General features: G+C 39.6%; 1 protein-coding gene across 1 annotated transcript; it reads left to right on the top strand.

Annotated features, from left to right (window-relative positions):
• Positions 1–8,485: 8,485 nt before the first annotated feature.
• LOC308424292 (olfactory receptor 2A12-like) lies at positions 8,486–9,433 on the top strand (the record flags this gene model as incomplete). Its single annotated transcript, XM_080921235.1, has 1 exon — positions 8,486–9,433. One exon carries the CDS (start codon positions 8,486–8,488, stop codon positions 9,431–9,433), a length of 948 nt encoding a protein of 315 aa, XP_080777361.1.
• Positions 9,434–20,396: the final 10,963 nt, after the last annotated feature.

Below are 20,396 nucleotides of genomic sequence, written 5' to 3'. Positions count from 1 at the left end.
ATAAGCATCTTCTATTCTAGGTTAAAAAATTTTTTCTTCTATGATTTTGTTAAAAATATTTCCTGAGCATTTGAGCTGAGACTCTTCTTCTATCCATACTATTATTAGGTCTGGGTTTTTTAAAATGGTGTTCCTAAATGTTTTGTATCAGTTTTTCAGATTTAACATTTTCTTTCATGTATCTATTTCTTCTCTCATACCATAAACTCTTGAGGTTTTCTCTTTCTTCTCTTGTATTCTGTTGGTGATGCTTGTGTCTGTAATTCCTGCTTACATACCTAGATTTTTCATCTTTATCCAGATTTTCCTCAGTTTGTTTTTTTTTATTGATTCTTTGTCCATATTTAAGTCTTGAACACTTTTATTTATTTCCTTCAACTGTTTGTTTTTTCTTGACTTTCTTTAAGGGATTTAATTGTTTCCTCCAATGTTTTGTTTGTCTTTTTTTTTGATTTCTTGAAGGGATTGGTTCATTTCTTTAAAGACCCCTATCATCTTTCTAAAGTTGATTTTAAGGCCTTTTTCTTGTCCTTCAATTGTGTTGGAATACTCAGGGATTGCTACATTGCTCTGGTGGTGATGTATTGCACAGGCTGTTGTTGATTGTGTTATTATACTGGGGTCTAGGCATTTGGATTTGTGATGATTACAGGCCTAAGTGCAGATTGTTGTGTTTGTTCTTGTTGGATGAATGTTTTGTTCTTTGGTTTCCATTTCTTCTCTGGACTTCTGTCCCTTGTGGCTTGTTGAGCAGAAAATCTCCACTCAAGCTAGGGGTTAGACTTCTGATGACCACTATATTTTTGTCAAAGAGGCGTCTCCACCTGAGTTAGGGGCAGGAATGTCGGTAGATTGTTTGGCCTTATTTGATCCAGTAGAGAATCTCTGGAATTCTGGTGGCTGGTGTGGCCTCTGGTCTAGCAGAGAATGTCTGCCCAAGTTCAGAGCTGGGGTGTGGGGACAAGAAGGGAAGGGGACATTGGGGATAAAGTGGGCATTCCACTTGGTCTTCAGACAGGTTTAGCCTTTTGTTGGCCATGGGATATTGGCCAGGGAGCAGAGAGTATATGTTTCACTGTCTAGAAGCAGTGGGCCTAGTTGGTCTTCTGACAAGCATGGCCTACGGTTGATCAGGAGATCTTTTCATGAGGAATCTGATAGAATCCTGCTTTTTGTCTTGTTTTGTTTTGTTTGAGAAAAGGATAGGTTAATTTTAGTTTCTCAGTTGGAAGTCATAGTGTATCATGACAACAAACCACAGTAGAAGGAGTTAAGACAGGATAACTCAATGTTTTAAAGCAGGTGTCCATGTCATATTTATTCCATCATAGGGATATAAAAGAGCCATATGAAATCCAAAGGATTCTAGTAAATTAAGCCAGCTTCTGAACCTTAATGTTTTTTTTGTAGTGTGGTTGACTTTATAATACAGAAATAAATATGAGGTATCATCCATCAGTCCACGAGGCCTTAAAGAGCTTACTAAATGGTCTTACCGAAAGCTTCTCTTGGCATACTTGAAATGCTCCTTCACCATTTTTTATGGTTTATTTAAAACATTTAAAAATTATTTTTCTTAACTATTTTATTTATTTGCATTTCAAATGTTGTCCCCCCCATCCTTCATTATGTTTTTATTACACCAGTACCACAAATATGAGAGGATATCACAAGATGTGAGTCTTTAGCTAGGAATGTGTCTTATGCTTACCAACAATCTCATCACCTAAAAGGATAAACATTCAAAACTTTCTTTTCCTTTTTTAACACTTTTTTTGATACTTATTTACTTTATGTCCCTCTCACTGTCTGTCTCCCAGCCACCCCTAGTCATTCGCTCCCAAAATTTTCCTTCTCCATCTTCTCTCCTCTTCACCCCTGGGTATTCCCCCATCCTGGTACATCAAGTCTCTGTAGAGCTAGGTACCTTCTCTCTCACTGAAACCAGACATGGCAGCCCATTAGAAGAACCTATACCTTGTACGGGCAATAGATTTTGGGATAGCCCCTATTCCAGTTCTGTTGTAACATCTTAATATGCAAAGTCCTGTTGCAGTCACTGGCATGGTACTGGCACTATAGTCCAGTTTTCTGACCTGGAAATCAAGAAAACACTACAGTTTTCAAGTTTGTTCTGGCTGTAAAGTGAGTTATTTTAAGTAGACCCTGACAAAAAAGTAACATTCTTAGATATTGTTGCTGATATGATTATCACCATCATCCTTAATACTGTTTGTTTTTTTTGCTGACATCATTGGCATGTTGCTGACATTGTTTGCATGCTGACCAACATCCTCTTGTTTGTCAAGTCTGTGTATTCTTCTGTTCTCTCTCACACCTTTGAAAGTACAAACACGGGACTCTGGATGCTGATAACCTATGCAGGAAGATCCTCTGGTGGGCTAATCAAGCTGGACAGCAAGACAAATAGTCCTTCAAAGCCCCAGAAAACAAAACAGAACAATCCTGTGGAGATGGACAGGGCCCACAGCTTCGAGGCCACACATGAAGATTCCAGGCTTCTTCACAAGTCCAGCTTCTTGATAATCACTTCTATTTGGAGGATTTATATCTATATTTAGTTTCCATGGCTCTAAAAGAGTAAGTACATGGATATGCTGGCCTTCCTGACTCAGAGAACAGAAAAATGCCCCAAGATAGCATCAGCAACAGTCTTAGGCTTGGCCTTAGCAATGGCTCAGTGTCTGTCATCATTATCATCACATATGTGAGTGGGGACTCTAAGGCTTACCTCCTAAGCCTGCTGTGATCCTGGTGAAGAAAAGCATGTGACTATAGCTATGATGTTCAGTGTGATGTCCCAAGGGACCATATTAATGTTATGAGTGGTTATTAACAATAAAAACTCCTGCCATTCCCTTTTGCTTTTTTCTCCAGACAGTAATTCAGAAAAGTTTTTGAAGTACTTACCCATTTTACTAAATGAGCCAATTCTCACAAGGTCCTTTAATGAAGCATTGTCAGCTGGGGCCAATTAGGGACTCTCTGCTTGTAAGAGATGTGGATCTGCTAGCTTCTCCTTTCTTAAAACTTGCTATTTTCTCCTTCAGGCCTGTGGATACCCCTTGTATAGAATGAAACCTCTAGAGTTTGACTTTTTCTTCATGCTGACCTTAGGGTATTTCCATGATCCCTGTGGGTCAGGCCTATCTCTGATCCACAGGTGGAATTTTGGTTAGATCCCAGGTCCAGGCATTAGCTTGAACTCACACTATTAACCATGTGATAGACATGGCAGAGTTTCACCTAAGAAGCAATGGCCCAGGCCTTGTAGTTTGGTTCTACCACTCACTCCCTAGCTGGGTGACCTTTGCAAAACTGCTCATGTCTTCTGGGTCATTGTCTGAGAAATGGGAAGCTAGGGCCATGTTTTATACTCTCTTGATGTTGAGTCATTAAAAATGTAAGGGTGTGCAGCCCCTGATAGCAGCCACGAAGCTACGTCATGTTGCCTACCTTTTTGAGCCCTCATTGAAAAAGGTGTAGCATTCCCCACTTCCCAGTTTTATCTCTCTTGCCAGATCACAATCTCTAAGTTCCATCCCCACCATGTGACTAATTTCCTGCCGTATTGCTGATGTCCATGTCTCACTCTCTCTCTCTCTCTCTCTCTCTCTCTCTCTCTCTCTCTCTCTCTCTCTCCTTCTCTTCTCTTCCTCTTGAGCCTCTCCCTATGAATCTATAATAAAATCTTCATGATTAAAACCAACAGAAGCAGGGTAGCTGTTTAATTCTACATATGACACTCAATCAGTTCTGTCTGGTTCTCTCTGAACCTGTCCTCTTATTGATTCTGGGGAAGAAGAGTCTCTGCCTGCACTTGGCTGCCTCTCCAGAGCTAATGGAGATCATCAGCACTAGGGAGGAGTGTTTGGGTCAGAGCCATAGAACAATGCTTAGCAAAAGCATTGTAGGGGCCAGGGCTAAGGCCAAGACAATTCTCATTAGTGATGATTGCCAATTACTGAGATGTAAATACATCCATTATGGTCAATGTCATGGTTGCCAACATGCCACAAAACAGTAGTTCAGACTACATATCATTACACAGTAATTAAATCAGCAAATGCACCACATTAGTCAACCGCTAAAACACAGATCACAGAAAAATGTAGTTGATCTCCAGATTCAAGCACTCTATTCACTTAGGTGCAATACAGCTGATGTATATTCTCAGACTCCCTGTCTCTGTTTCCAATACAATTTATTTAATTGTCAGTTTATAATTAACACTTAATATCATATACTTTAAGGATCAGCTCACAAGAATTCTTCTCCCAGTGAGAATGCCGTCTTCTCCTTCTGGATATCTAGTAAACCAAGACTCAGACAGAAGGTTGGCATGGAGATTCCAGGCCAGTGCTTGTGGTAGGTGTAGCACATCATCACATTTTAATCCAGCAAGCCAAGAAGGAAAGAGGTTACTATTGGAATTTTACAGAAAATTAAACCAGGTACAATAACAGCTCTGGAGCTTGATGTATTTGGTCTCCAATTCTTATTTGTATCCAAGAGAATAAACCCAGCAATATCTCTCCTGACCTTTATGTTGGTTGACTCTTTGGGTTATTTTTGGTTATGTGTATAAACATTTTGTTGGCATGTATGCATGCATTCCTTATCCCCGAGGAGTCAGAAGAGGATACACGATCCTCTAGAACTGAAGACAGATAGTTGTATGCTGGGATCCAATCTAACTCTTTTGCAAGAACAGTGTTTTTTTTTTTTTTTTAAACTCACAGCCACCTTTCCCGTTCCTACAGTTATTTTCTCTTTATTAGCACCAGGGTATCTGAGTAACTTTCTTAGATATTACACAGCAGGGAAGGGAGGATTTTGGTTTACCCCAAATAGTTGGGAAAGGAAGAGGAGTATGACTCATCATTGCTTGTCTGGGCTCAGGGCTTGAACAGCAAAAGGAATCACAATGAAAAATTGTGTTCTTGACCTGTGTATCAGGTGACTAGGTTCCATCTCAGTTTCCTGAGCTGCTCTTACCCCCTAGTTACTCTAGAAAAGGGAACAACAGGTCACCACTCCTTCACCTGTGGCTGTTTCTTCTTGCTCATCCCCCAACAGTTTCACTTATGGTTCTCTTGTTGACAGCATCCTGGGAATCATCTTAGCATCCCTACTGGAAACAGAAATGAGGCTTTCCCAGCTCTCCGGGGAAGACTCAGAGAAGAGGCAGGGTCATAAAACCTCAGCTGCTTGTCCCACTGGGAAGAGGTGAAGATGTCTAAGCTTGTCTTTGTTAATCAGGATTTTATAGACACCATCTTCAGGAGCCAGGGCTGCCTGCTCCTTGAAGAGTAATCAAAAGACTTAGCCCTCAACCTCTATGGCACTTGGCATTTTGCTGGACATCAGGCTGCCTAGAATCTTGACCCTTTTTTATCCATTGCTTTAGGGAGCTTAACCTTTAATTTTTTCATAAGAGGAAGAAAGAACTACTTAGAGACACATTCCTTGGATCTACAAGTGGTGAGATGGTCACTGGTGTTTGGTTTGAGGGTGGGTTCCAACCTCTGTGGTACTGGAGGTGAGAAATAGCAAGGCCGCTTATCTTAAGCTCCATGGTACATGTATCTCTAACATCTCAGACCTCTTCCATCATTGCTTGTGTGTCATGGAAAACACACTTCAATACCTCTTTCATTGGATCTTTCTACTTCTACTACACCCTGGTCTTGTCATCCTCAGACATGAGGGAAATGTCACCAGGAGAGCTGGTCTGTGAGTAGCTGTCCAGCTCTGTCCTAGGAGCTCTGGTCTGTGCAGAATCTCAATGAGCTAAGCTAGATAGATACTGTGAAGACAAAGCACAAAGGCTTCACCTCCACTTGAGAGCCTGTGTGCCAGAGCAGAGACGGTAGTGACTGAGAGCCAGGCTCTGAGGTCAGACCATGCAAATTCCCATTTCTAGACTGTAACCTGGAACAAGCAGCTCTCTCTAGTCCTCACATTTTTCACCTATAACAGACAGGTAATAACATTTCCTTCATTGAATTGCTGTGATGTTAAGCTGAAGTTTGGGAACAATGGTTGGAATATAGAGATTACCCAATAAATATTAGTCATTATTATTGCAAAGTTTAGAAAATCACCCCCCACACACATATATTCTATTATAGATAATTTATTTATCATTCCTGTGGAGATTCAGGACAAGAGAAGGGGTGTGTCCAAGGTATTTGATGTCAAAATTGTTATTGGATCCTTCTAGAACTTTTTAGATTGTCAATGACCAATATATTCAGGATATATCTTACCCCAGTTAGGTCTAGGAGGTGTTAGCACCATAGGAAATGCTTCCTGGCTTAGCTGTGTACTGATGTGGCCACAGTGTGGGCAACAGTGCAGGTGGTGGTCCCCTCCTCAGGTTAGGAAGCTACACAGGTCCCCTAAGGTAAGAGACAGGCAGAGATGTGCAGACTCTGAGAGTGCTTGCATGGAGATTTGTGCCTGGAGACAGGGGAGGTGGAGACAGTTTCATACTGAGGCTTAGTCTTCACAGGGCAGGCAGGTTAGGAATGACCTGTACATCTGTCTCAGATGATGGGGCTGCCGAGCTATTAATAGGCTTTTAACAATGGCCAGCTAGAACAGTGTGAAAGTTTTGAATAACCCCAGACAAATGCCCAGCATGGAGAAGGGAAAGTAGATTTAGAGTCCTGCCCCTAAATAGGGACTTATTTGCTCCTGATACAGACTAAGAGAGAAAAGATCAGGTTTCTCCACTGGACTGTCACCAAGAATATGCTGTCACAATCCAGGGTAGGGCAGGCCACTTGCCCAGGAGTACTTGCCCAAAATAAAACAGATTCGATGTTGGTTTTGGTTTTGTAATTCTTTTGGTCTATATTTTATTTCTTTTATTTTATCTTTTCCATTTTCTCTTTGTTTCTTTTTGTATTGAAAGTGAAAGGGGGAGGAAAAAAACTTGAAATTAGGGGAGAAGAAAAAGATCAAAGTATTTTACAAAATAAGTGTAAAAATTAAAAATAAAAGGCAGAAGGTGGTGATGCTCACCTTTAATCCTAGCATCCTGGAGGCAGAGGCAGGCATCTCTGTTGTCACAGGCTAGTCAATAGGGTAAGTTCCAGGACATCCAGGGCTACAAAAAAAAACCCTATCTCAAAAACAAAAATGAACAAACAAACAAAAAACCCCAAAGACTATTGAAGGCAGAATGTTGAGAGGAAAGAGGTACAAGAATATGATTCGAAGGAAAGGATGTCTGTGAGGGTGATGAGCAGTGACTGATCAGGAGAGAGGATGGGGACAGGGAAAATGAAGGCTGAGGATGACTTTAAGTCTCTTTCATGGTTCTACTCCCATCAAAAGCAATTCCTGCCTTAACCATTGTCTTGCTGGTTTAGCATATGAGTGGAATCATAGTTCAGACTATTTAGAGTAGTGTGTGGAAATGTCCTTCACATGTCTTTCCTTGTGCATATGTTTGTATGTGTCTATATGTTAACATATTGTTTCAGAATGACACTTAATATTTGTATTGTTTGGCAATACATTGAACATGTTCAACCTTAGGGAGCACAGCCAAGCACAAACTAAAGGGCTCATTTTAATTTTCTCCCCCATTTAATTGGGTCTAGTCACACTTGTTAATACTAGCCATGTGTTACTGCAGCCGTGCTGGTATGTGTTTGGAGATGTGAGATTGAGAAGAGGTGGGCATGGCTCTGTGCTGTTCCTCTGTGATGTCCAGATGAGTAATGGTGTGAGAGCCTCTTACCTTCATGAGTGCTTAAGAGACAGGAGCTTTCATGAAATGCCTTCTGTAGTGTTCTATGTTCTTTTGCAGCTTTTAAAAAAATGTTTGTGATTTCCTGAGTCTTTGTATCAATACTTTGAGTACTACTTTTTTTTTTTTTTGGTTTTTCTTCTTTGCAGTCCCTTATGTGCACGGGACTGTTCATTTGTTCTGCCCCTTTCATCCATTTGTTTACTAGTCTTTTGCATGTCAATGGTGTCCATGCATGTAATCTGTCCTGTGTTATGTCCTGGTTTTACCAGGAGTTATATGATGTGCTTTAGATATTTAACACAAATATAAGACATGAGTGTGGTTAGCCTTACTGTATAGATGAAGAGACTGAGGCTCTAGTAGGTTTAGTAACATGGAAAGAGTGCACAAGACATGACCACTGAGTTCAGGACCCTCATCTCAGGCTTTCTTCTTATATTGAAATAAAAAATATTTTATTTTATTTATATAGGTTTTGCCCACTTGTATCTGTTTGCACCATGTTCATGTGAGGCCTGTAGAGGTGAGAGCAGATCTGGTGCCAGAGTTGGACACAGCTTTGAGCTATCTGGTCCCCTGAAGCAGAACCAGTTCTTTGACACTGGGTCATTTCAGCCTGTATCTTTCTTTTCTGCCTCTATTACTAGCATTTGTCAGGTGACAAACAGACTAATGGTTTCTCTTACAGCCTCCACCATGTGGATGATTCCAGGGCAGAACCAAAGTTGGGTTTCAGAGTTCATCCTGCTTGGCTTCTCCAGTGATCCCACAACCAACAGCATCCTCTTCATTGTCTTTCTTCTCATCTACCTGAGCTCAGTCCTGGGCAACGGGCTCATCATCATGCTGGTCTGCCTGGACACACAGCTGCACACTCCCATGTACTTCTTCCTCTGTACCCTCTCCCTGATGGATGTGAGCTATGTCACCACCACCATGCCCCAGATGTTGGTGCATCTTATTGCTCACTCTCAGACCATCTCCTTCATTGGCTGCTGGCTGCAGATGTATGTGTTTGGTGCCCTGGGAATAAGTGAGTGCACCTTCTTTGTTGTGATGGCTTATGACAGGTATGTGGCCATTTGCTTCCCACTGCGTTACACTTCCATCCTCAACTGGGGCTTGTGCATACGGTTGGCAGCAGGGTCTTGGATCTGTGGTTTCTTTTCCTCTGTGTTACATACTTTCTTCACTATGAGTCTGCCATATTGTGGGCCCAACAGGGTCAACCACTACTTCTGTGAAGGTCCTTCAGTGCGTAGCCTGGCTTGCATGGATACCCACCTCATTGAGATGGTGGACTTTGTGTTGAGTGTCTTTGTAGTTGTTACTCCAATATCCCTCATTGTGGCCTCCTACATTCATATTGCCAAGGCAATTCTCAAGATCAAGTCCACCCAGGGCCGCTGCAAGGCTTTCTCTACCTGTGCCTCCCACCTGACTGTGGCCACATTCTTCTATGCACCAGCCACTTACATCTATATGAGGCCCAACTCCAGCTACTCTGCTGAGCGAGACAAGCAGATCTCACTCTTTTACAATGTCTTCACAGCCTTGCTCAACCCTGTAGTCTACAGTCTGAGAAACAAGGACATCAAGAGGGCATTTCTTAAGGTGATGAAACGTGGTAAGTTGGATAGGTGAGCCCATATTCTGGGAAGCTAGAATTAGAGTATTCACTATTTAAATAAAACACAGTGTATTACTTTTGTGAAATTAGTCTGTGCATTTGAATCAATATAGTACTCATTAATTGGAAAAAATCATCATGAAATATTTGTGTCTTGATTGACAGGTAGCACTAAGGCATAATTTCAAACACCTCATCAATGTTACTGAATTGTAATGGCAATGGTTCACTTGTTCACCATCTTTGTACATATTGTGCATGACCTTCTCTGCTTTCACAGAGAAGAAGAATTAATTATATATCCATTGATATTTGGGTTTTACTACAGGAAACAGATACCATTGCCAAGATAACTCTTATAATGGCAGTAGTTCATTGGGGCTGGCTTACAGTTTCAGAGGGTTAGTCCATTATTATCAAGGGGGGAGTATGGGAGTGTCCAGGCAGGCATGGTGCATAAGGATCTCAGAGTTCTACACCTTCATCTGAAGGCTGCTAGGAGAAGACTGGCTTTCAGGCAGCTAGGATGAGTGTCTTAAAGCCCATACACATAGTTACAATTTTCACCTACAAGTCCATCCTCATAATAGTGCTTCTCTCTGGGCCAAACATATTCAAACCACTACATTTTCCTATAAGAAGATAAGAAATGGTAAAAATTCTCATAACAACTCAGCTTTTCAACAGTGGTCTGCTTCTACTTCCATCCATTCTTTAAACCAAAACAAGTAGAATTGTCTAGACCGAGAGCAGGAGGTAAGAAGTTTTTTGTCCGTTGAGAAGTAGAATATGGAGCCATAGTCTGATATGTTGTTTCCTCTCTACAAGGCAGCAAACAATATGCAACATGTAACCTGGTGTTTTTCACACAAAATAACAGCATATCTACAAACCAATACAAAACTTGCCAGCTCTGGATAGCGTGATACTAGAGAACGGAAGGCTGAGGCCATATATGCCAATTGCCACACCATATGCTCTCATTTCAATATTATGCTGATAGTTTGTGCCACTGAATCAATACAGCTCAGAGAGCAAATTTCACATATAATTTCAGTGTGGTTTATGGGTAACCATGGTGAACTTGCTTGTGAAATGATGCCTTGCTGAAATAGGAGTTGCTTTCTCTTCAGAACTTCTTAACATCTGCTCTAAGTTTCATACGCCATCCAAAGGTGTGTCTCATTTTTCGCTACCCACTGCTGATTCCTTTTCAACTTTATAATGGCGATAGGAGTGGCCCGTCTATCATATTCAGAGTAGCTCTTACCTCACCAGTAAATTTCTCTGGTTCAGAGTATTAACCATGCCTTTTCGGATTTTGTTTCAATCTCTTCAATTTTCTTGTGCCATATATTCGGAGACTGGGTACCCTTCATTCATAGTTAATACTCAATACAATTGTTTACTTATATATTTATGGTGTGAGAATTTTATTGTGCCTAGGCTAGCCTGGAACTTCCTAAATTCCTAATGATTCCCTAAATTTTTGATCTTTTGCATTCACCTCCCATATACTGGTATATAGTATAGGGCACCATACTTGTGGGAATTTTTGAGTCTTTTATGATGTTCTTTGATTATAAAAGTTTTCAAATTGGTAAAATTCAATTGATGAACTCTTTGTAAAAACAGATTCACTCCATGTAACTGTGTTTCGCCTGGAATAAACTGTGTAGACACAGATACCCTCAAACTCAAGAGATCCTCTATCCTCCAGCCTAATTAAAGTGATTAAAGGAAAACTTTACCACTCCTGGAAAAGCACTCAAATTTCTTGTTACTTTTCACTAGATCTACGAGATTGTTTTCTTGAACCCATGTTATGAAAATTTACTCTTGTGTTTTGTTAAGTTTCTTTAAAGTTTTTATTTTAATTTTTTTACAACTCACTGTTTATATTTATTACATAGTGAAAATTTTATATAATGTGCTCCATCACACTTACTACTCTTCCAGGAGTACTCCCTGACCCCTGTGCTCTCCCAATTAATTAAAAGAAAAAAAAAACATAAGCAAATGAAAACCACACCAATCTAATTAGTATGGACCATGTACTTACTAGAGCACTGTCAAACTCTAAGTGTCCATTCCCTAAACGATAACTGAGTTCTTTCTCAGCTCCAACCCATAACTGAAACTATTTACTGTGAATACCTACACATCATTCAGCACCCCATTATTCTTTTTGTGAGATCTTGTCAATAAATTCCTTTCCACAGTATTCTTTTCCTGGTGTGTGGTGTAGGGGGGTAAGCATTCAGTGTCTCTCATACTCACCAACAGCCCCCCCCCAACAAATATTTTATAAATAAGTTCCTGCCTTAGGTGACTCATGGATATCAGCACTTGCCTTACCTGTCTTTGAGAAACCCATGTGGGCCCCTGTGCGATTTATGTCTTAGGTTGACTAGTTATTCCTGCAACAGTGTTGTCTGTTAATTCAAACTTAATACTCCAAATTGAATGCATATCCAACTAAATGAATGATTTCAAATTAATTTATGTGAAGAGGGCCTTAGCCAGTTCTCCAGAAAATTCCACCTGCAGCTGTGACAATAAAGTGGGAAAGGGCAATCTCAAAAACTGCAGTTGCAAAAGCAACTGCAGAAATAGCACTAATAATGACTTCAGTCAAAATTCTCCTGGTGTGTGAAAGAATCAGTTGATTTTTTCCAGTGCACTCCACAGGCACAGGTACAAATCCTGAGATCCTCGTCACCACTATAAGATCTTCTCTCTCCCAGAAGCTTCTTGGATGACATTCCTGTTGCGAATAATTGAGACTATTTCCTTTCTTAATGCCAATAGTACGACTTCATGGATTTGACATGATAAACACAGTGTTCAGGAACCCAGACAGGTGACTCTGTATCCTGAGAAAAATATAAATAGAGCCTTAGGCCCTAGAGAAAATAGGATTTGGTCCCTGCCTCAAGCCATTGCATCATTCCCTATTGCCTTGGACACGCTCTCCAATGTTGATCAGCTGCAGAACAGCCTTCAGAATTTACAGTTAAAATTTAAATATATAAAATTAAGGATAAATGTGCATGAGGGGAGATATGCTCCTCCATTCTTGTGTTAGACAAATACATTTTTATGTGTGATGAGTACCTTTGATGATTGCTTGTCCTTGAAGATTATAAGGAGTCCCAGTTTTATGAATTATATCATATTCTGAACAAAATTGTTCAACCCTTTACTGAAATAGGAAGGACCATTATCTGTTTTAATTTTCTTGGGAACATTCATATATGCAAAGGCTTGTAAGCAGTGGTTTTTGACATCTTTTATTTTCTCACCATTATGTGCAGATACATATATCATTCCTAAGTAAGTATCAATTGAAACACGCACAAATTGTAATTTCCCAAAAGAGGGAACATGTATAACATCCATTTACCAAATATTATTGGAAGTCAGTCCCCTAGGATTACCTCCCAAATTAGAAGCAGCAATGAATTCTGCACACATGGGACATTGACTATTTGTAGAGCTTGGTCCTTTGTAATTTTGTAATAAAATTTTAAAAATCCTGCATTCAAATGAAATTTAGTATGCATCCTAATAGCTTTATTCACATTAGATTCTTCTATAACCAATGCAAGTGGGTGAGTGTACACACCTGTAAGTTGATTTCCCCTTGAAAGATGTCCTTGAAGAGCAGTATGTGCTCTAATGTGCCTCAAAAATATAGGAAATTTTCTTTTCCCAATCAAAGTATGTAGCTTCAATAATTGTTCAAGAATTGCTGACACGGGTGCAATATAATCAGTCATTTCTAAAGGTGGCAAAATTTGAGCAACATAGATACTATCAGTATAAATATTTCTTCAGAAAATCTTTGCAAAGCAAATTGCATAGCCATATTTTGGCCATTTGAGCAGATTTAATTGTTACTTGATAGGTTTTGTGAATTTCTTCAGATACAACAGAAGGAAATCCATTAGACTATTCATCTGTAAAAACTAACCTAGCATGAAGAAGAAGCATGGAGGAAACCAACTTAGGAAACACAATGAGATGCTCTTTGAGCCAATTTATTAGGATGATGATTATCAAATATTTAATAACAGTACTGCATAAAATACAGCCCAAACTGTATGAGTATGTGCTAAATCACATAGTATAATAATAACATCTGAATCTTTCCCAAAGGTCTGTACTGCTATTTTGTGCTTTTAAATTAAATTAAAAACTGCTTGGGGGTAAGAAACATCGATTTTCAAAGGTGAGACTTGCAAATGTACCTGTACTATAGTTCCTTGCTGTCAAAATACTCTTGTTGAAAACACTAATAACTGTAAAGGTATTGAATAATCTATACATTTCAAATGAGCTATTTCCAATGACTCTTGGACCTTTTGAAAACAATCTCTGGCTTTAGCAGCAAGTTTTCTATTAAAGGTGGGATCAGTGTTACTCTTAAGAACACCAGCTAGAGGACACAATTATTCAGAGGATACACACTTTTAGTTGTTTCTCCAGTTAAAGCAGTTGCAACTAGAAAGCTTGAAAAGGTGTTAATATTCAAGTATTTCAATTATCTAAAAATAGAAGTATTTGCCATAATTGGTTAGGTATAAGTCATCGAGGGTGAACACCATTATGCGTTATAGGAAAAAGCTGAGGACATTCAGCACAAATCTTTACAACTTGACATGTACATTCTCTAGAAATACCAAATTGTTGTCTCAGGCCATTACTATATTGATAAAAATGAGATTATAATCTGCCTTGTATACAACTCTGTTGTGGCATTGCCTTTACTAGGGCATCCAGGACATCCAGTATCTCTTAAATATCCTATAAAATATGGGACAATACATTCTCTAGAATTAACTTGTATTTGTATAAACAATTGCAAAACTCAAGAAAAAGCAGTATCTAAAAATTGAACAATTTCAAGCAATTGCAAACCATAAAATATATATATTGGATATCAGTATATACTTTTCATCTCTCAGTTAATTGTAGAGGAGACTAGGATTTGCTTAATACCTCTTGTGGTGAGCTTAAGGTGAGGTCTTAGCCAATTAACATCTCTTGAAAACTTTTGTAAATCATATTAAATAAGTAAATTTTCTTTCTGAATTTCTATGCCACAGTCTTACTTGGATATAACTGATAACCCAATTATTTGGATCCTTTTCTGGGGCAACAAGCACTCCCAAAAATTATAAAGCTCAAGAGATATCAGCTAACAAAACATCCATGACAATAAACATTGAGGGAATTCAAGTCCCAAATTCCTGCACTGAAACAGGGGCAAATCTCTGACACAATACAGGGCCATCAGCCATTCCCTTCAGCAAAACTTTTCAAAATCACAAGCAGATATGCCAAATGCAAACCCTTTACAATCAGGAAGATGCAAAGAAATAGTAAGAAAACAATCCTTTAAGTCTATGATAATTCTCTGCATATTTTTTGGAATGGCAACTGGAGTAGGTAAGCCAGGTCATAATGCTCCCATAAGTTCCTAGTTACATTAACTTTAGTAAAATTTGCAGTAATCCCCACCTGCCTGATTTCTTCTTAATTACAAATATTGGCTAACTAAAATTGTAAGCTTAAGATTAAATTTTAAATGGCAGTCAATGGAACATTATCAGTTTAGCTATAATTTTTATGTTTCTTTTGTATATTAGAGCATAACCATAATTTTTGGGAAAGCAAGACCAATTTTTAACAGTGCAAATGACCTGGTTTTTTAATAAAATCAATACCAAGTTTACTACTTTCACATTACAAAGTTTGTCTGCAAGTTGTTATATATGAATGTATGATGAGGCTGCTTTTAATACCTCATTATTAAATCATAGCTTATAAGTTTGTTTTCTAGAACAAAAATTACATAAAATATAATCCCAAGTTTGGGGTATTTATAGAAAATTATTTCCCTAGGTTGGCTTATGCCATATGCTGTCCAGAATGACTCCAAACAAGTTACTAGTTTTAAACAAACTTTCTGTTGCCAATATTTCAAATTTTAAATCATACCCAATTATTTAATAAGCCAATAATCTACAACCCAGACATGCAGAGTACATTTATACATTTTAAAACCTGTCAAAAACAAACATGAAGTGACCACACATCTTATATACTTAAACAAAATAAAAATTCTCATTTTTTCTACCTATAATTTCAAGAGATAAGCATCCTGTCACCTGCTGAGCTCAATAAACAGTCAGAGATTTTTCTGGGAGAAAACAATGAAGCTGCTGGCACCTTTAAGAGCAGCCTAAATCAGCTCCTAGCAGGTCTCCAGCTGAGCTAGGCTCTTAACTTCAGGTACAGAGTTCCAAAGGCCAGTTTTCTATTTTAACCGTTTATTTTTGAAATGAGTTAAAACTAAATCAAAGGGTGAGAAACCAACAGATAATGTTTTAACCATTTTTCTTTTGAACATGAAACACAAGCACACTCAATGAAAATACAGACGCAAACTGACACACATGGACAGATTGGCATGCCAATAGACCAACAAGACATAAGAGAGAGAAGAGAACTAGATGTGCCAAAAAGACATGGATATCCTTCCTAAAAGACCCAGAATCAGAACTAAACTTTTCTCCAGTGGGAACCAGAGAGTCAGGATATCTGCCTCCTGACCTTCTCTTGTCCCTAGGAGAGCTCTGGAACAGTTTACAATCACTTTTCTTCTATTTTGCCATACCATACCTGGGATAGGCAGAAAGGACTACCTTTATCAAAGCCATTCTTCCTCCTTCCTCCCCCCCCACTCAAGTCTAGGAACTAAACTATCTCTAATCTGTGTATAAAGACTTAAAAACACCTATGAGAATTATCTTCACTCCTTTAAATTTTTAGCATAACACATACACAAATACATTTTACCATTACCTCTTTTTACCCCCTTTTTGCTTAAACAAAATCACTAGTTGATACACCAAGTGTGGTTCCCATTTTCAATACACCCAATTTTCTTACTTGCTGGCCAGCCTCTTCTGTGGGGTGATCCTTCAGAATATTCTTTCTTTCCTGCATCTTGGTGGGACCTCCAGTTGATGGCACCTGCACATCAGCAGCTATCCTGAATCATGTTAAGACCTGAGGGTTTGGAAAAGAAAGACATGACTCCGGTCATTCGTGTTATGAGAATGCCATTTTACTCTCTGAATTCAGCTCCAGATATCAGCTATGAAGGCAGTATGCAAATTCCCTAGCTGCTCAATGGAAGCAACACCCCCCCTGAGTCAAACCTATAACCTCCAGCAGTGTAAACAGGAACACAGATGTGAGTCATTGGCTTGTGACTGGGCCTATCTAAACTTCAAAAGAGGGCATGCCATATTTCCAATGTCTAGGCATACAAGTCGGCAATTTGGCTAACCCTTGGGGGGGGGTGGGCATTGTTCCCAACACTTCATGAGAGAGGGTTTAAAGAGTCTGGTGGATGTGATGTCATTCTCTTTAGACATCTGCTAGCCTCTTTCTCAAGCCATCTTCTCATAGCTTGCCATGGCCATCCTCATTGTTGATTGGATTTTAAATCAAAGTACAAAAGTGTCTCTGGCCTAGTTTGTGAGGCATTTCCTGAGATGTTTAACTGATGAGGGGTCATTCATCTTGATTTTGGGTATCATCAAACGTTTCAGAGAGATAGAAGGCTGTGATGGCAGAATAAACACATGGCAACTAGATGAGGATGCTAATTGCTGACATCTTGAACCCCAATCAGGTAACAATGAGTATACACTAAGAATGTTGATGAACTTGTGAACTTCAATGCCTGTCCATAGTGATTCAAGTCTTCCATCAAAGCAATACCTCCTAAAACTATCGTAACAGTGTTACTAACTGGGGGCAAAGTTTGCAAATTATTGAGAGCTCGGGGACATCTTATTTAAAGCACCACAACATGCTAGGCCTAGGGTCCTAGGCAGTCTGAAAACGAGAATGTGTACTGAGCATTGGAATTGGTCTGCTTCTTGGCTGGGCATTCAATGTGACTACCTGACTAACCATCCTGTTGCATGACTTTACTGTCATCCTTAGTATGCCCTTTTCTAGACACATTCTGTCCTAAAAAGAGACACAATTACAAAGGAATTTTACAGAAGCAAGCATTTAATGAAGGCCCTGAATTTCAGAGTGTGATCCTTTGACCATCATAGCAAGAAACTTCTTAGCAGACAGTCAGCCATGATGTCTAAGCAGTAGCTGAGAATTTACCACAAGTACAAGGTAGAGAGAAAGAGAGCAAGCTGGGGATAATTTGGGACTTTGAAATCTCAACAGCCAGCCCATGACTCTCCAGGCACACTTTCCCTTTAACAACCCCACACCTAATCATTTCCAAAGAGTTTCGCCAACTGTGGAACTATTTGTTCTCTCAGGATTATCCAATGAAGTCCATCCACTGAGAAGAAACATCCTCTTCATCTTTCATTCTGGGACTTTGGAAATAATGAGAACCGTTGGCATTCCCACCTTGGAATATTAATCCAAGGCCTTCTGTCCTTAAGGCCACCCTGTAACATGTTTAGTTTAAGAAAGGAGATAGTAAGCTTTTTATCCCAGGGTGAAGATGAAAGAGGCCTCCATATGAAACGTCATGGATGCCTTTTCTTTTTAAATCTAGCTGTGACATTTTTCTGTCTGGTTTCTTCTGGTACTGTAACTCCTTGATCTGGGAACAGGAAGAATCTGTTTAGGTCTATGGTTACCTGTACAAGGCAAAGAGAGATGTCCCATTGCTATTGGAGTTTATCGAGAGGTTTTGTCTTCTTCTGATCTGCCTTGGAACCCTGAGGATGCCCTGGTGTGAGCAGGAGTGAAAGTACTTGGAGAAACCGACCTGGGGCTAAGCTGAGGGTTTACAGAGGCTTGGTGTGGGTCCAGGAGCCAAAGAGGACTCAGAGGCTAGACCTCTGATGTGTTTCTAGTGCCTGGGCTGTGATGGGAGAACACAGAGCTCCCTATTTGTTAAGAGAATTTCTGGTGGTCAGACCGCTGGACCTCTAATGACTCCAGTTGTTGCTACACCTTGTTTTTTGTTTTCATTTTGGGTATGTATTTTCTATTGTTGTGTTTGCTCTGTGTCTTATGTCTGTGCTTGTATTTATTAAATGAACAAACAACAATAATAATGTATTGTAGCACTGTTCCAAAGGTCATACTCAAAACAGTAGAGCTCTGGGGACAATGTGTTAGATGGCCACAGGTGTCTGCTCTGTGCCTGGCGACCAGAATTAGAGTTCTATGAACAGCTTGTGAGGCTCTTCCGGATGCTCAGCAGTCTGCAGGCAGGTGCTGAGTCCCGGTGGCAGAGACCCGGCTGTTACTCTCAGCTAAAAATCAGGTGTGGATGATATTAAAGTTGTTTTATGCTATTCTACATTATTGAAAAACTGTCTCTGAAACTAGGTTATTTCTCATTCCCCAGATTCAGCCATGCATTTGAATCTCCATAACTGGAGTTAAGTGTGGTGATAGGTAGAGAGAGTAAATCCAAATCAGTAAAGGGATTATTTGTTTCATTTAATTGCCTAAACTATCATAGAAACTTTCTATGGTTAAAAACAATCTGCATGGACATGGGCAGAAGTCATCCAGGTACCAGTGGCAGGCACCACTAAGATGAGCCAATATAATGGACAGATGGGTGATATGGAGTGTGTGGAGGAGAGATGAGAGAGTCTGTGAAGCTCAGGGGTATGAACATTGTGGAGAAAGGATGAAGTGGTCAACAGCAGTGAGGAACAGGAGATAACAGAATCCTGGGGAACTACCTGAGGTCATGGTGACATCTGGACCCACACTGCTGCTGGGGACCTCATCCAGGTCAATGGTCCTAAGGCAGGGTTAAGTCTGTGTTAATAGCAGATGTTCATATAACTACAAAAGGCCATGGGAATGTCTAAGCACTGTGCTAATAGTCCGGCCCCTCCTTGGCCATCAATTCTTAGAGCTGGCCCTGCCTCTTTGCCTAGGAAGCCTAGGATAGCTGGGTGAGTGGGTTCATAAGAGCTCCCCTGAGGATGTGAGTGGGCAATGAAGCCCTGCCCCACATATGGACAGCACAGTAGAGCTGGCCTTGGTGGTAGGGATATTTGTTAACCTGTCCAAAGGGGAGATGAGCAGGAGTTAAATTTTATTAGGCATTAAATTGTTTGCATTGTTTGAGCTTGCTTTCATCTTGTGCATATGAGTTATTCTCTGTATATTCACTCTTGAAATAAAAAAGATTATTTAGTTTGATTTTTTTGCATAAAAGTATACAAATACATTTTTATAATGTTGTAATTAAGTATTTGTGGGTATATATATGTATATATGTATATATATATATGTATATATGTAACAATAATACAGGAAAAGAGGTTATTAATTTAAGGGGATAGGAGAGAAATTGGGAAGGGAGATGTGATACAGTTCTATTTTAATTAAAATATATTCTTTTTTTCTTTTTTCTTGAACTTCACACAGTCTGTGGGTTGTTTCTGGGGTTTTCAGAGCTTCCTGGGGTTAGTATCCCATTATCAGTTACTGCATATTATGTCTGTTCTTTTGTGACTGGGTTATCTCACTCAGAATGTTATTCTCTAGATGCATCCATTTTCTTAAGAATTTCGTTAAACCATTGTTTCTGATATCTGAATAGTACTTCATTGTGTAAATGTACCACAATTTTTGTATCCATTCATCTACTGAAGGACATCTGGGTTCTTTCCAGCTTCTGGCTATTATAAATAGAGCTGCAATAAACATTGTGGTGCATGTATCTTTGTTGTATGTTGGAGCATCTCTGGGGTAAATGCCCAGAAGTGGAATAACTGGGTCTTCAGGTAGAACTATGTCAATTATTCTGAGTAACGGCCAGACTGATTTCCAGAGTGGTTGTATCAGTTTACAACCCCACCAGCAGTGGAGAAGTGTTCCTCTTTCTCCACATCCTCGACAGCATCTATTGTCATCCGAGTTTTGGATCTTGGCTAATCTGAC

This window comes from Micromys minutus (genome assembly GCF_963924665.1).
Source record: "Micromys minutus genome assembly, chromosome: 9".
In the NCBI taxonomy this organism is placed as follows: Eukaryota; Metazoa; Chordata; class Mammalia; order Rodentia; family Muridae; genus Micromys; species Micromys minutus.
The sequence above is the reverse complement of the archived record's forward strand: the minus strand, read 5'-3'. Positions and strand labels throughout refer to the sequence as shown.